General features: G+C 40.3%; 3 protein-coding genes across 4 annotated transcripts; all 3 read right to left on the bottom strand.

The window, feature by feature from the left end:
• Positions 1–188: 188 nt before the first annotated feature.
• RB195_006764 (uncharacterized protein) lies at positions 189–4276 on the bottom strand (the record flags this gene model as incomplete). Of its 2 annotated transcripts, XM_064180032.1 has the most annotated exons (8): positions 189–303; positions 413–525; positions 3084–3177; positions 3241–3341; positions 3394–3495; positions 3602–3757; positions 4045–4119; positions 4193–4276. In XM_064180032.1, the coding sequence occupies 8 exons, from the start codon at positions 4274–4276 to the stop codon at positions 189–191; spliced, it is 840 nt and encodes a 279-aa protein (XP_064036935.1). The 2 variants fall into 2 exon arrangements, with proteins under 2 accessions (XP_064036935.1, XP_064036936.1); XM_064180031.1 differs by lacking the exon at positions 4193–4276 and having other exon boundaries at positions 4045–4113.
• Positions 4277–7808: 3532 nt separating this feature from the next.
• Positions 7809–8262, bottom strand: RB195_006763 (uncharacterized protein; the record flags this gene model as incomplete). Its single annotated transcript, XM_064180030.1, has 3 exons — positions 7809–7846; positions 7914–8154; positions 8200–8262. The coding sequence occupies 3 exons, from the start codon at positions 8260–8262 to the stop codon at positions 7809–7811; spliced, it is 342 nt and encodes a 113-aa protein (XP_064036934.1).
• Positions 8263–8285: 23 nt separating this feature from the next.
• RB195_006762 (uncharacterized protein) lies at positions 8286–9405 on the bottom strand (the record flags this gene model as incomplete). The annotated part of the gene is made up of 3 exons (XM_064180029.1): positions 8286–8807; positions 8877–9062; positions 9121–9405. The coding sequence occupies 3 exons, from the start codon at positions 9403–9405 to the stop codon at positions 8286–8288; spliced, it is 993 nt and encodes a 330-aa protein (XP_064036933.1).
• Between the last annotated feature and the right edge of the window lie 4199 nt (positions 9406–13604).

The raw sequence follows: 13604 nt of genomic DNA, 5'->3' as shown, positions 1-13604 counted from the left end.
ACATGAGGACCGAAATAAATACAGTTTCGGCGAAGTCTAAAGGAACAGAATCGCTGAAATTATCAACAAAAGAGCATGGGCGCACCTAGTCATTTAATTTATAACAATGTAATAGCACGTCAAGTCAACACATCAAAAATATCAGTCCAAACTATCACGGAGCATGACAATTGGATCAATATTACACTTTAAAAGCGTCGGCGAGGACTGCGGCTTCTCCTTCTCCCGCCTCCGAAATCACGTGCCCCAAAGTCACGACCACCGCCGAAATCCCGTCGACGATCACCTCGCATTTCTCGATCTCTGGAAAACTTTTTGTAGACAACACCATCTAGTGACCACACAAAAACTACACTGAAAACAAACAAAAAAGGACAACATTCGGGACATTCGAGGGAGACAGAACTCCTACCTATCTCTTCCGCCATGATACCGAGGGGGACTCCTTCCTCTGCGTCCTTTATAAAGTTTACGACGAAGTTCAGTAGAAATAGGTTTCAGATGCATGAAATTGCAGAAAGCGCCCTGAAAAAAATAAACTTTATGAAATTTGTGCATAATCACAACTACTACAGGTGAAAAGAAATATATTCTACCTCCGTATAGTAGCGTTAATGGCACTCTCAGCAGCTTAATCTGGGGTCTAAGAGGTCTAACTACTGCCATTTATTGCAAAATTAAAAACAACTCTTCGAGACAAAAAACGAATCTGTTAAGCAACCGCTTTGTCGAAATAGATTTTAAAAAATGTGTGAGGTTTTCTCAAAAGTCCTTTAATGCAGTCGAGGCCGAATGTGTTCGACAATGTGATCGTTATGCGCCACAGACTGGGATTATGCTGAGAGAAAAAGAATTGCGTATCAAACATGGAAAGAGCTTGCGTTGTGGCAGACGAATCTTGTTCATGCAGTTCAACACATCTAGCCCCGATTATGCCTCTACCGACGCACAAACAGAGCACATTTCTTTGCTCCAGGATGCAATTAACACAGTTTTGTACCTGGCTTGTTACAAATTCGTTTAGATATAACTTTAAGAGTATGGCATAAACTGTCATTTACTTGTGCAAACAACAAGGAATAAATAAGCGGTAGTTTTCATTTCGTTCCGCTATTTCTAGAGACACATTTGAAGAAGACAAATGCAAATGAAAAAAGCGATAAAGAGAGGAATCAAAAGAAGTCAGAGAGACGATTACAAGGAGCTGTTCTGCCCTAGAAACTTTAAGATATCTCCAATAGGAAGACCGTTCACAGAAAATGAAATTTTGAGATAACTGCTGGATGCTCAGAACAGTAAGGATTTAAATCTGACAACAAAAAAGTCATTTGCTAGAGTAAGAGTTGAAAAATTCTGAGAAAGTCAGGTATAGAGCAAAATGTCAAGAATGTAGTCACACAACTGTCTATGTGAGGAGATCTTAAAAGCAGATAAAGTACAAGAGTAGCATAAAACTATCTTTTTATGTTACAAGAGAACTACTTCGTGCAAAACAATTCCAAAAAAAAATGGTGTTAGTTGTTCATATCTGATTTTCGGAGTCTTCAGCAATACTAAACCCAACATGTTGATTAGAAAAGAGGTGAACTGAATAGATTTTTTAAAATCTATCGACCTTTCCATCGATGCAACTGATAATATTACAGAATTCTTAACACGACAAAGTCTTAGATAATGAAAATTGCTTTAAAACACAATTCCTAAATCAAAATCAAGACCGACAACAACAATACTTGCAAATATGAGAATTTAGAAAATAAGGATAATTGCTCAAAAAATTTCCCAGTTCTTGCACTAGCTTAAGAAGAAAATCAAAAAGTGCTCCCCATCCATACAAATTCACAAATACTTTCACCTAGTGTTTGTGATTCATATCGCTTTTCCAACTAAGCGCAACGACTATCAACTGGAATAATGTGCAAGGGAGTTTTTTTGAATAAAGAATAAAGATCCAACATAGCTTTGATCTGAAGAAGAAAATGATAAAGCTACGATCCCAGCATACGCCCACCCCCACTTAACGGTGGAGACTTAACGGTAACGAAACCCCGTCACTTTGAGCGGTTGGCAAATACCACTTGAGCGAACTCATGAGCAAACCCCCTCACCAGGAGGGTTCGGCTCCCATCGCACCTATGGATCCCAGGTTTTCCAACAAGTCGAGAGATAACTAGAGGTTGTAAAAGTTGAATAGCTTTTTTTGTCAGAAGTGCACACAAACTATTATTGTCAAAAGAAATAGCACTGTTCTAGAAAAAAAAAACTCATGATAGCGAGTCGAGATACTAGGTTAATTGCTTAAGCTTCAGCCAAAACTGCAACTGTTGAAAAAAATGATAAATCTACGATCCCAGGTTTTCCAACAAGTCGAGAGATAAACACATTTGTTGAAAGGTAAACACATACATACTTGAAAGCTCAAATCAAATATATCATTGGGTTGTTACAACAAAAAACGTTAAAAACACCCATACAACTGAATTTTCCCACGAAAAGAATCCAAATATAGTTTCGAAACTGATGGCTACGCGTTCCAAGCAATCAGGAACCCACCTATTTTGTTCACTGAATACAATACTTTTGGCAGCAAAAAAAGCCGGAAATACATTCTGTATGCAATGCGAGTGAAGCGCAGTAAGAGGTTCGTAGAATGTACGATCGAAGATTCAAAATCATTCTACAGGCTGCGCATGCATCCATAGGTCTCAAACTATTCTGGAGAGAAGATGAACGCGTAGGCGCACCTCAATCGGATTGGATTTGAATCAACACCGCGCATTCTAACTTCTACCGTTTAAAAGGAATAGGTGATTTTCTTCTTTTCCAAAACCATGTGATGTTTCTGCGCAAACAGCTCCAATTCAATAAGAAATAGTCCCCCTTATTCTACAAGGAAATACGAAGTAGGTGCGATGAAGATTTCTTAGATCATTTGTCCTAATCACTGTTAAAATATGATTAAACTTGAAATTATAAGCGAGAAAAAGAAGAAAAAATAAACAAATAGAAACATGTACGGCTCTACTAAAGAAAACAATTATTGAAAAAATAAACAAATAAAAATGAAGCCCTTGTCAACTTGCCTTGTTACATCCACCAAGCTCATATTGACGACAACATGCTTCACGGAAGTCCGTAACAGGGGAAAGTTCTGCATAAATTGCTTGGCCGTTGAACCTCAAAAGAATTACGAGGCTCTCATGTTTAAGAGAAGAAAAAATGATAAAAAAAAATACTTACCACCTATTATCAAGCGCTTTCACACACTTCTCTGCATCTTCTTCCCTAGCGAATTTCACGTAAACATTACCAATCATGTGCTCACCAATGTTATCACACACCTAAAGATCCCTATTAAATGTGTAAAGATGCTGGCTAAACAACCAATCTCACCTCCATTTCTTCTATTTCTCCATACTTCTCATTTACTTCAGTAAAAATCTCCTCAAAGAACTCGTCAAAATATTCTTGTTCATCTTTGTTCATCATGCCAACCTATAACACAACAATACTTAAATAATATTTAAAATGAAAAATTAAGTAAACGGTCTCGCAAATGAAACTAAGGTTCATACTTTAAAAAAGTAGTGACTTGGCTTACCTTCGTACAAGCGTCTGCCTGACGCATGTCGATGACAGGATTGTGATAAAGGTTCTTTAGAAGCACAGTTTGGGAAAAGGTAGGAATAATATGGGTGCGAGAACACTTGTCTCCATGTCGACATGCTCCAATTTTAAAGAAGAATGAACAGTTCACCTACGACAAAAATAAATTAAGAAGGGGATGAACCGGTTTGAGAAACACAGTAGGAGCAATTAGAACAATTATAAATAGAACTCCTCTTTGCTTCGAAATGAAACGATGGAAAGCATGAAAGTTCTAGACTACAAAGTTCAATGACTTTCCTCCTTTGATAAAAATAAAACACAGTAGTCTTTTCTTCTCAAGTTATGGCGAATTTATTAGCGGGAACAACCCGGAACAACAAGTGCACAACAAGTGCACAACCCGAACCTATGTAAAATCAATTATTTGCAACTTACCTTGTCTTTTTCTGTACCATAAATGGAGGCTAGGTACTCCGCACCAGACATTCTGTCCATGTTCGCCATGTCAGTCTAAATAAGGAAGGAATCCAACCGCAAATTAAAAGAAGACAGTCAGGAGGAAACAGAAACGGAAAATCCGAACCCAAAACGCAAATGTACTGAAGGAAAAGAATCTAGAGCGATTTAATGGGACTAAACTCGAGCTTGTCGCAAACAAGGGGCACATTGCGCAGAAATTTTGTGATAACCCGGTCCCAGCAGTTTAAAGGACTGCAGCATCACAAAAGGGTGCATAGATTTGCAATGGAGCACGTCCTTCACCTTAGGGATGTAAAGATGTGCAGTTCCACAATGCAGCCAGAACTAGTCATTTTTCCAAAAAAGTGAGCCGTGATATTACTTCTTATAGTATCTATGTACTCTGAATACCACGAGGTGTGTCATTCCAAAAGGAACTATTGTACTGTTTACATCGACGAAATTGTTGCCAGTGATTTTCAAGAAGATGGCGACTGCAAAAGATAGGTTGCAGTAGTCTTGGTTTAGTATTTCAGAAACTGTAAAACACTGAAAAGAAGAAGAAGTGGAAGTCCGAGGAAACGAGGTATTAGCTGAGTTTAGCACGTTTCTTTCCTATCTAGAATTGTGCTGATGTTTCGATCAGTACCTTCGTATATTTTGTGGTTCCTAGTGTGCACACTTTGTTATCCTTTGCTTATTTATAATAAACATTATTACTACTGGATCACTCCCGCTCTGGGGACAAGCCCAATCGCACCGTTTTTAGAGCAAAAGGACGAGGCTAATAACTAATCGCACTAATACAAGAATTGAAGAAAGAAAGAGGAAGCATAGTTGAGTAGAGCAGGCCAATGACAATTGACTACTGAGTAAGTGACTAGTCAATTGTCATTGGTTTCTACAGAACTCAACCGGGTTACCATCTGCTTTTCAACGGCTTTTGCTAAACATTCCTTAAAAGCAGTATTCCTTGAATCCGACGTGGTGGAGAATCCGCGGGAAAAGCTAGGGATAAAGTTGTAGATTTCGGGATACGGGACGGTTCCTCTCATCTCTTCCTAATCGTCATAAAAACGGCGTGACAACCGTATTAGTTTCTTCGAGGTACGTTAAAACGCTCCTCTATGTAGACGCTCCAGTCCCCTCAGCAGCCTATTCATTGGTTTTACTTGAATAAGCTGGTGAAGAGACCTCATCAATCTTTGATCGCTCGCTTGACCGTGGAAACGGCGCGTGCGCTGCAACCGAAATTTTCATGAAAAACAGTTTTCCAAGCCGTATTCCAGGAAGACTAGGTAGGAATGAGAAATACCCTGCACCCCGGAATTTATAGCTCGATCCCTAGTTTTTTTTTTCCGAGATTTCTCTCACCACGTTAGACTCGCAGTATGCTGGCTTCAAATATCTGCGCAGCGAATTTTGAAAGGCACCAAGGAACTCTTTTAGAAGTACCTATATTGCTTGATAGATCACAAATTGCGCGGTTAGTGGTGAAAAGTAGCTGTAGAAAGGCTTTCCAGGAAGATATTTAGAAGTGGAGCCAGAAGAAGACTCTAGAAGCAGCTCAGAGAGGGAAAAATCTATGGAAATGCCACAGAGGCCTTCGTACATAAGGTTCCGCTGGTATTCTTGTTGAGCAAAGGTTGGATTCACACCTCTTCGAGAGAAAACGGTTATGAAGAGGTTCCACTCAACCTTTGTTACAATCACACATTTCCACTTTTGAAGTACTGTCCCTAGAAGTAGGATACTCCCTGGGGAAGTACTTATTGTGATCAAAAACACGAAACTTGGTATAGCCTTTGGGTCTTGGTTTTATATCAGCTAAACTTCTTCAGCCTGGTGGCCACTCATGCCACCGATGCGTCACTACGATACACCTCTTCCACCGCTTCTCAACATACCCACTGGAAAGATGGTCCGGCAAAGCTTCTCGATGGAAACGCGCTAGCCGAAGTTGCTATACGTGTTCATCGAAGATTTCTCCCAAAATCATCTCGGACGTTGTTCTCCTTTAGAGACACTCAGGGAATTGAATAGAGCAGAGATGACGGTGTAATTGTGAGCAAACAGGAAGAAAATATACGCAATGAAAAGCGTCTGCTCCTATGACGAGGACTGCGACTTGAAGGCTTGGAGTCCTCGTCATCGCAGCGGACGCCCCAGATCACCTAGGTCGAAATGTTTAAATTAGGGATATTTGGTCGTAAGTGACCTGGGGTGTTCTACGGACATTGTGGACCTGGGGAACGAATTGGATAGAAGAATAGGAGCAGTTGTGGAGGCTAACCTAATCAGGGAAGCTACAGACCAACTGGTAGACGATTATCTGTGTCCCCACCTGTTCATCTCAGTTCTTCGAGCGGAAACATGGGCAGAAACTGACACCAGCGTCCAAAAACTTGCTTGCCACACAGAGAACACTTGAGAGATCTCCTTTTAAGTTTATTCGGCGCTGAGTTTATATTTATTGATTGAGTTTATATTTATTTATAGTTTCATTTATGATTTCGATAGTCATGTTCGTGATCCAGCCGAATATAAATAAAGAACTAAGCATTGGTGGCCTAAGAGATGGAATACGCCTTTGATGCGTAAACGAGATGGACCCATGTGTTCGCTTCACGTAGACCTGCTGAGAACTCAGCTCAATTCGGCTCATGGACATCGCCAGTGACACTCACGAAACTTACAGACATTGACGTTTGCGTGAAAAAGGAAAGAATAGAAACGATGCTAGGATCCCCACGATTAGTGAAGAATGGCCGCTCAGGTATCTAAATATCCGAGGATATTCAAGTAGTCCTCAAGTGTTTCGACAATGCCATATACCTCAAGATCGAAGTGGCCTTTCCAAGGCAGCACTAAGCTTCTATGTCCTCATTATTATTTTACAAAATAGATATTTGCAGGGATGTTGCCACTTCCGAAAATGATCGTTACAGAAATAAAGGGGAAGCACCACCAATTCTCTGCGTAGCACCAGAAACTGAAGTTGCAAACTGAAATTGGTATTGCTGCAAATACGCTGAAGCCTCTCGGTAGCTTCTAGTGATCCATTTAACATCTGTCTTTAGAATTGGGTGGGATTTGTGGCCATGCCTCTTTACTATGTATAGTCGGTGAAAACTACCTCACGCTCTATACAGCTGCGCAAACGGCGGCATTTGAAGCGAAGGGTAACTGTTGGGGTGAGGGACCGTCCCTAGCAACCCTCATTGACATAGTCCTATCCATATTCTATCCGATATTTTGAACCAGGACTCCCTGGGTCCTACCCTATTAGAAGTCCGAAAATCTTCGAATCGTTTTCTTTTCCGTAGCAGTCTCAGGGACAACGACGACTTCGAGGTTCTACTTCTAAGAGCTTGGAGAGTGACTTCTTCAATATCTGCCTAAGTGCTAATTCAGAAAGGCGAAACGATAGACCGATATCATTTGAGAACTGTCTGAAACTAATTAACTAGTGCTACTGGAATTATCTCTGATTTGTGATCCAAAGCAATCATGCGTTGCTAAGGAAGTGTTCTTAATGATGTGGATGAGAAAAAGAAACTACATGATTTTATTAACTATCAATCAACAGTAAGCTAACATTAGGACAAAACAAAAAAGTTGGTATGATTTACTTTCGTATCAGAGCAATTAAACAAAATTATTAGATGGTAGATTTTATTTCACAGACGAAAAACAAAAATGAGTGGCGCCGATGACGTCCCTCGAAAAGGCAACCGGAATCAGGAATTGTCTTGTTCGCTGAGTTTACCATCTTTACCTAAAGGAGGCAATTTATCGGCGTTCCGGTGATAAAATTGTGCTATTTGAGAGCAACCAGAACAAACCTTCCTCTCTTCGCATCACTCGTATTCTCCTGAGATTCCTGCTGAATTGGTTCAAAGGTGCTTTCTTGTCCAAATCCAAACATTCGCACGGAATCTCCATCACCTCTTTGAATTCCTCCTGGTCGTCCGAATCCTCCAAATCCTCCTTGCTTTCTGGATCCTCGCGGTCCTCTGAAATCTCTCTCACTTCCTGGTTGTCCGAAACCTTCTTCACCTCCTGGTCCTCCAAATTCTCCAGATCCTCCAAATCCGCTTGAGTCTTCCCTTACTCCATGTCCTGCAGAACCTCCTCGTCTTCCAAATCTTCCTCGCTTTCTGAATCCTCGTGGTCCTCTAAAATCTCTTTCATCTCCTGGTTGTCCTAACCCATTTTCATGTTCGTGGTCCTCCAAATTCTCCGGATACGCATGGGTCTCCCGTTACTCCATATCCTTCAAATCTTCCTCGACCTCCAAATCCTCCTCGACCTCCAAATCCTCCACGAGCTCCAAATCCTCCTTGCCTTCTGTACCTTCGTGGTCCTCCGAAATCTGTTTCACCTCTTGTTTGTCCAAAACCATTTTCACGCTTTGGTCCTCCAAATCCTCCAAATCCGCTTGAATCTCCATTTACTCCATGTCCTTCAAATCCTCGACCTCCAAATTCTCCTTGCCTACTGAATCCTCGTGGTCCACTGAGATCTCTTTCACCTTCTGGTCCTCCGAATCTTCCTCTACCTCGTGCTCCTTGTCCTCCAAATTCAACTCCACCTCCTAATCCTCTTTCTCTTAATCCTCCCGGTCTTCCGAATCTGTTTGGGCCTCCTCGTTTCCCCCATATTCCACGTCCCCTAGATCCGCATCTTCCATGTTTCGGCATGAATTGGTGTACAGTGAATTTCAGAACGGCATACAACTGGAAACACATTAGTTTGCAAACCCTCACTGGCTGCATCCTTCCGACTCTTCAAAAATTTTGGCTAACCTGTGGATCTTCACCTCTCAATTTGACGATGGCTTCGCGAAGATGAGCCGCAGTCTGGTTTTCGTTCTCCATGACTTCTGAGAACTTTTGCGAGAAATTCGACAACTTGGAAATAAATTCAGTAACATTCTTGAGTATATCATTCCTCAGATTGGACATGTTTCTGTTGAACTCTTCGACTTGAGCCTGAAACAATAAGCAGCCTTTCGCCATCGTGGTCCGATAGTCACGTAGTTCAACTTACCAAAATTCCATTTTCTTTTCCCCACGCCAGGATCTTTTCTTTTTGTTCAGCTAATGTCAAGTTGGTGTCAGAGATAATGCCGAAATATTTCCTCACTGCATCAGCGGTCACATTTCTGAGGTAGGGTGGCAGGTACGGTGGTAGGGGTCTACCTCTTCCTTCGTGGCGACCACCTCTACCACCTCCCCATCTTTCTGGTCCGCCTCTTCGTTCATGGTCATACCATCCGCGATAGTCGCAGAGTACAGCGCCAATGAGAACCAAAACAGTAATACTTGTCTTCATTCTGAAAAGAACAGTTTCTGGACGGTGATGAAAACGAATTTCTGAGGAGATCGCTTAAGATGGATACCATGCTGAGGTTTTAGTTTTAAAATATTGGTGTTTAAAGTAATATGAGGATAAAGAAAACAGCTGTAGAATGCGTCTGAGGTCAGCCTTATATTAGAAGCTTTTGATGCTGATCTATGGGTGCTCCGCCTTTTATGACTCAAATGTTATGAAAGCAGATTTCTCGGCTCTTCATGGATTACTGAATATGCTTTTTTTGGCTGAAACGTGCTGAAAAAACTTGTACGGCGTTCCATATTGAATTCCACGTATAACTTGCAGGAAACCATCCACCACTACTAGAAAAGCTAGGGATACTGGGTACTTTTGGTATATCCTTGACGCTCAAGGGAGAGAAGGAAAGCCTTCATTTGATTGTCGATTTGCAATTACCGAACGACCGTTTCAGCGAAGAAAATTTGTTGACATTCACATCCTCGCTGACTCCCAAAGCTCAGGTTCATTTTCTGCCACTTTGAACTTCTAGCGCCTTAGTATCCCACTTTCGCCCCTCGTCTCCAATTAGGTGGAAGAAGAAATTACGTTGAACTCATTGACACGGCATTAACACATTGTTTACTAGATCCATTTTGAAAAAAAAAGCTTCTGTTTTTTTTGCTATTCCTAGAATTACCAGAATTTTTAGAATTTCATTGTGTCTATGGAACGACGTCCACGAATGTCCATGGAACGTGACAAAAAAAAACCAAACAGCAACGTTACTTGGATATACTTCTACTGGGATCACCTCATACTCCTTCCATTACCTTATTTTCATCCACTTCTTTTGAGTGAACCAGTTTTTCCGTTCCTTTTGACTCATTTTAGAATGAATAATTTAAATGTTAACACTCAAATGACAATCAATTAAGAGATGAAACTCTTCCTTCAGCTCCATATCCTTAATAGGTGTTCTTCAGTCGGCTAAAACATTTCAAAGATTAGCACTTAGCGTAAATCCATGGTAGGTTTCCTAAGAGGAAAAAAAATAGAACGCAGTTGAAAAGTGTAAAATAATGCACTTGTTGGCTAAGAATAAAAATCCATGTACATCAGTTTTTTTGCTTGTTATATTGCTTCGTGGATAGTCATGACGTTTTGCTAACATGAGTCATCATCACCAATTTTGAATTTTTCTCTGCTGTGCATGTATGTACATTTCGTGTACATTGTGTACATACATCTGCCCCGTTCAGTGCGTGATTTTTAAGAGTAGCACAAATTTGTACTTCTAACCTTATTATTCACAGCTTACTAGTTCAGTGTACTGTATTTTGGGATGACTAATATGTATCGTATTATATGAATCATCATGTGCTTTCAAATCAGTAGATTCGATCCACTTAAAAACTAATAATACTAGTTTATCAAATCCCAAAATATTATGAAAGGAAGAAAGTAGTTACTTTTTTGAACATTTCCTAAAATTACCATCCCAATTAGCCGTTGAATTAGCAAACCTCAATCTTTACTACAGGAATTTTTAGTTCATCCGCACTCATTATGTCGTGCTGCATATTATGTTCTTCTTAAAGAGATACAAAAAACCTACACCTTCTCCGAATAAAGCTACAACCAGATAGAGCCATCTTTGTGTCCCACTTCCTACACCTCGCGCTTCTCTTTCGTACCGGCTGCTCTCAACAGCTGGCTGAGGGCAGAATGAGATCAGCGCAGTTGGTATTCCACGACTATTCACCAAGTAAAATAACTACACAAAATTTTCTCCCTAACTTTAGCACTATTTTTCTTTGGTTAACTGGGACTTTTCCCCTCAACAAATTCAGGATTCATATTAAACGGAATTTTTGAAATATTTTTGAGCGATCAAAGAATGAACATCGAAGATTTAGACATGAATTCGAGGAAGGGATTCTATTTTGAGATGTATTATGCAGTTGAGATTTGTGTTTGTCACTTGAACATTCTTTTATTTAAATAATTTATTTTGAAAATTCAACTCCAACTGAAATGGACACAAATGAGTAAGTGAAAGAATTTTGAAGTTCAAGTGATCTTAACCACCCTAACGGAAACTGCTTATCTCCTCTCCGTGAACGTCTATTGGATCACAATGAAACTAATCCTTAAGCAATGCATTAGCCATGCATTTTCCTTAAAAATCGCGAATCTCAGCTAAAGCTGAAATTGTTGATGTGCAGAAGAAGCAATGCTTGAAAATATACAGCGCTCGTCGTTCGTCTTAGGATTTAGAAATTGAGGATTTCGACCCGAAAAACAGATCATGCACTCTGATTAAAGCGAGTATATGGGAAATTCATTTTGTCGTATTCTTTCAGGAACAATAAACCACTGCAAATTGATCTACGTGTTCCCCATTAGTGTTCCTTGCCTCGCTTCGAACAGCTTCTTTAAATCGTTCGTTAGTATTTCTATGCCTCTTATTGCTTGTTTCTCCTTGCCTTCATTTGTGTTCCCCTCAAGTTTTCCAGGTCTTTTTCGTTCTTCCTCTTCAATTTTTCATGCCTCATTTCATCCCCTCAGTGCACAACACAAATCTCACAAGTAGCTTTAGCGACTTGTGAGATTACCTCGACTAGTTGCAAAAAACACTCCGTTTTTGTAAGCTTGACACTCCATTTCAAAGATTCGAGAAAACAAGAAACAATGGAATTAGAAAAAATCAGAAAACAATTCCTCTAAAATCTTGTAGAATGTGGAATTCTCTATTGAACAACGATATTTGAAATTTAAAAATACTCTCAATTTCTGTGTGCATTCTTCAGTTTAAAAAAAAGCTCACGACATATTCTCACAACTTATTAGTTACTAACTTTCTTAGGTATGTTTTTTTCCTTAGGTATTTTTATATCAACTGCCGTCACCCCAATGCATTGCAACCAGAACCAGAAAATAGTTTTTTTGGATGGTGAATTGAAAGAACTTCATTTCTCTTAAAAACAAAAACAAAAGTTTTTTTTTTTGAAACAAAACACTTGCCTCTCCAAAATTTGCGCCCTTACGGTGAACGAAAACCAGTATGAAATGCATAGTTCAACATATGCATGAGTCGTTTTTACTACGAGTAGCTTACAAACTTTAACTGGAACTTTATAATACAGTACGTATTTTAAAAAAAAGCTACTGTAAAAGTTAAGATAGCACGTAATGCAAACACTTGGTACTGTGGTCATTGATATGATACGCAGTCTATATCTATAGTCTATACGCAGTCTAGGTGAGTGTAGTCATTGATATAGCATGTGATGCAGAAAAGGTCGTCTTCGCGGAAAGCGAATATCGATACTATTGAATTGATATGTACTATTTGAGGGACTTGAAATTTCTGCGTTCTTCATTAGAAACTCTTTCGGAGCAAGCCTCTTCGAGGAAGAGATGAAGTCATGTTAGTAGTCTTGCGCAGCTATTGCAGGAGATCGGGGAATCACCTTTATCACCTGTGATCCCGTTGTTCATCGATTTTCCCGAGCGGGCGCCAGTAGTACTACCATTTTTCCCACCGCGCAACGATTGCCCAGTGGCTTCTCTTCTCGCGAGGAAGCATAGTAGTTTTCTTTAATAACTTTCGTGAAGAGATGTGATTGTCGGGTCGGCAGTGTTCCTGCAGTGTTTTCGATGTCGCGTGGTATCCAGTTGCTAACAGCTCTGATCCAACGATCATTGTTGAAACACATCACTTGTTCGACCCTCCTGAATTTACATTCCTTGGCGTATGCGGCAACATCTCTTATCTCCGATCGATGACGTAAAGTTGAACTTAGGATACTCTCCTTTGCTTGCGTTAAACGGGACATTCCTAGCATCATCCTTTCAATTGAGCGTTGTATTACGCCGATCGCATTTTCCTCAAGCTTGCGAAACGTCCAGGTTTCCGAAGCATAGGTCAAAGAAGAAAGAACGGTTGAATAAGTGAGCACGGAGACGGATGCTCTTAGTCCTCTTTGCTACATCTTCGATGTTCTTATGTGTTTCCCAAGCCGCTTTTTGCTTTCTATCCAGCTCGGAGGTCGGGCCGTTCATCAAATTAACCTCCCGATCTAGATATACATAGCTGGAACATTTGGATATATTCGTTCCGATGAGCGTAAATGGGGCCTCAGAAACCCATCGGTATCTCATGGACATCGTCTTGTCCAGGTTCAGCTGAAGACCAATCTTTTAACACGTTTGAT

This window comes from Necator americanus, chromosome I (genome assembly GCF_031761385.1).
Source record: "Necator americanus strain Aroian chromosome I, whole genome shotgun sequence".
In the NCBI taxonomy this organism is placed as follows: Eukaryota; Metazoa; Nematoda; class Chromadorea; order Rhabditida; family Ancylostomatidae; genus Necator; species Necator americanus.
Note: the sequence above shows the minus strand (reverse complement) of the source record. Positions and strands in the feature narration are given on the sequence as shown.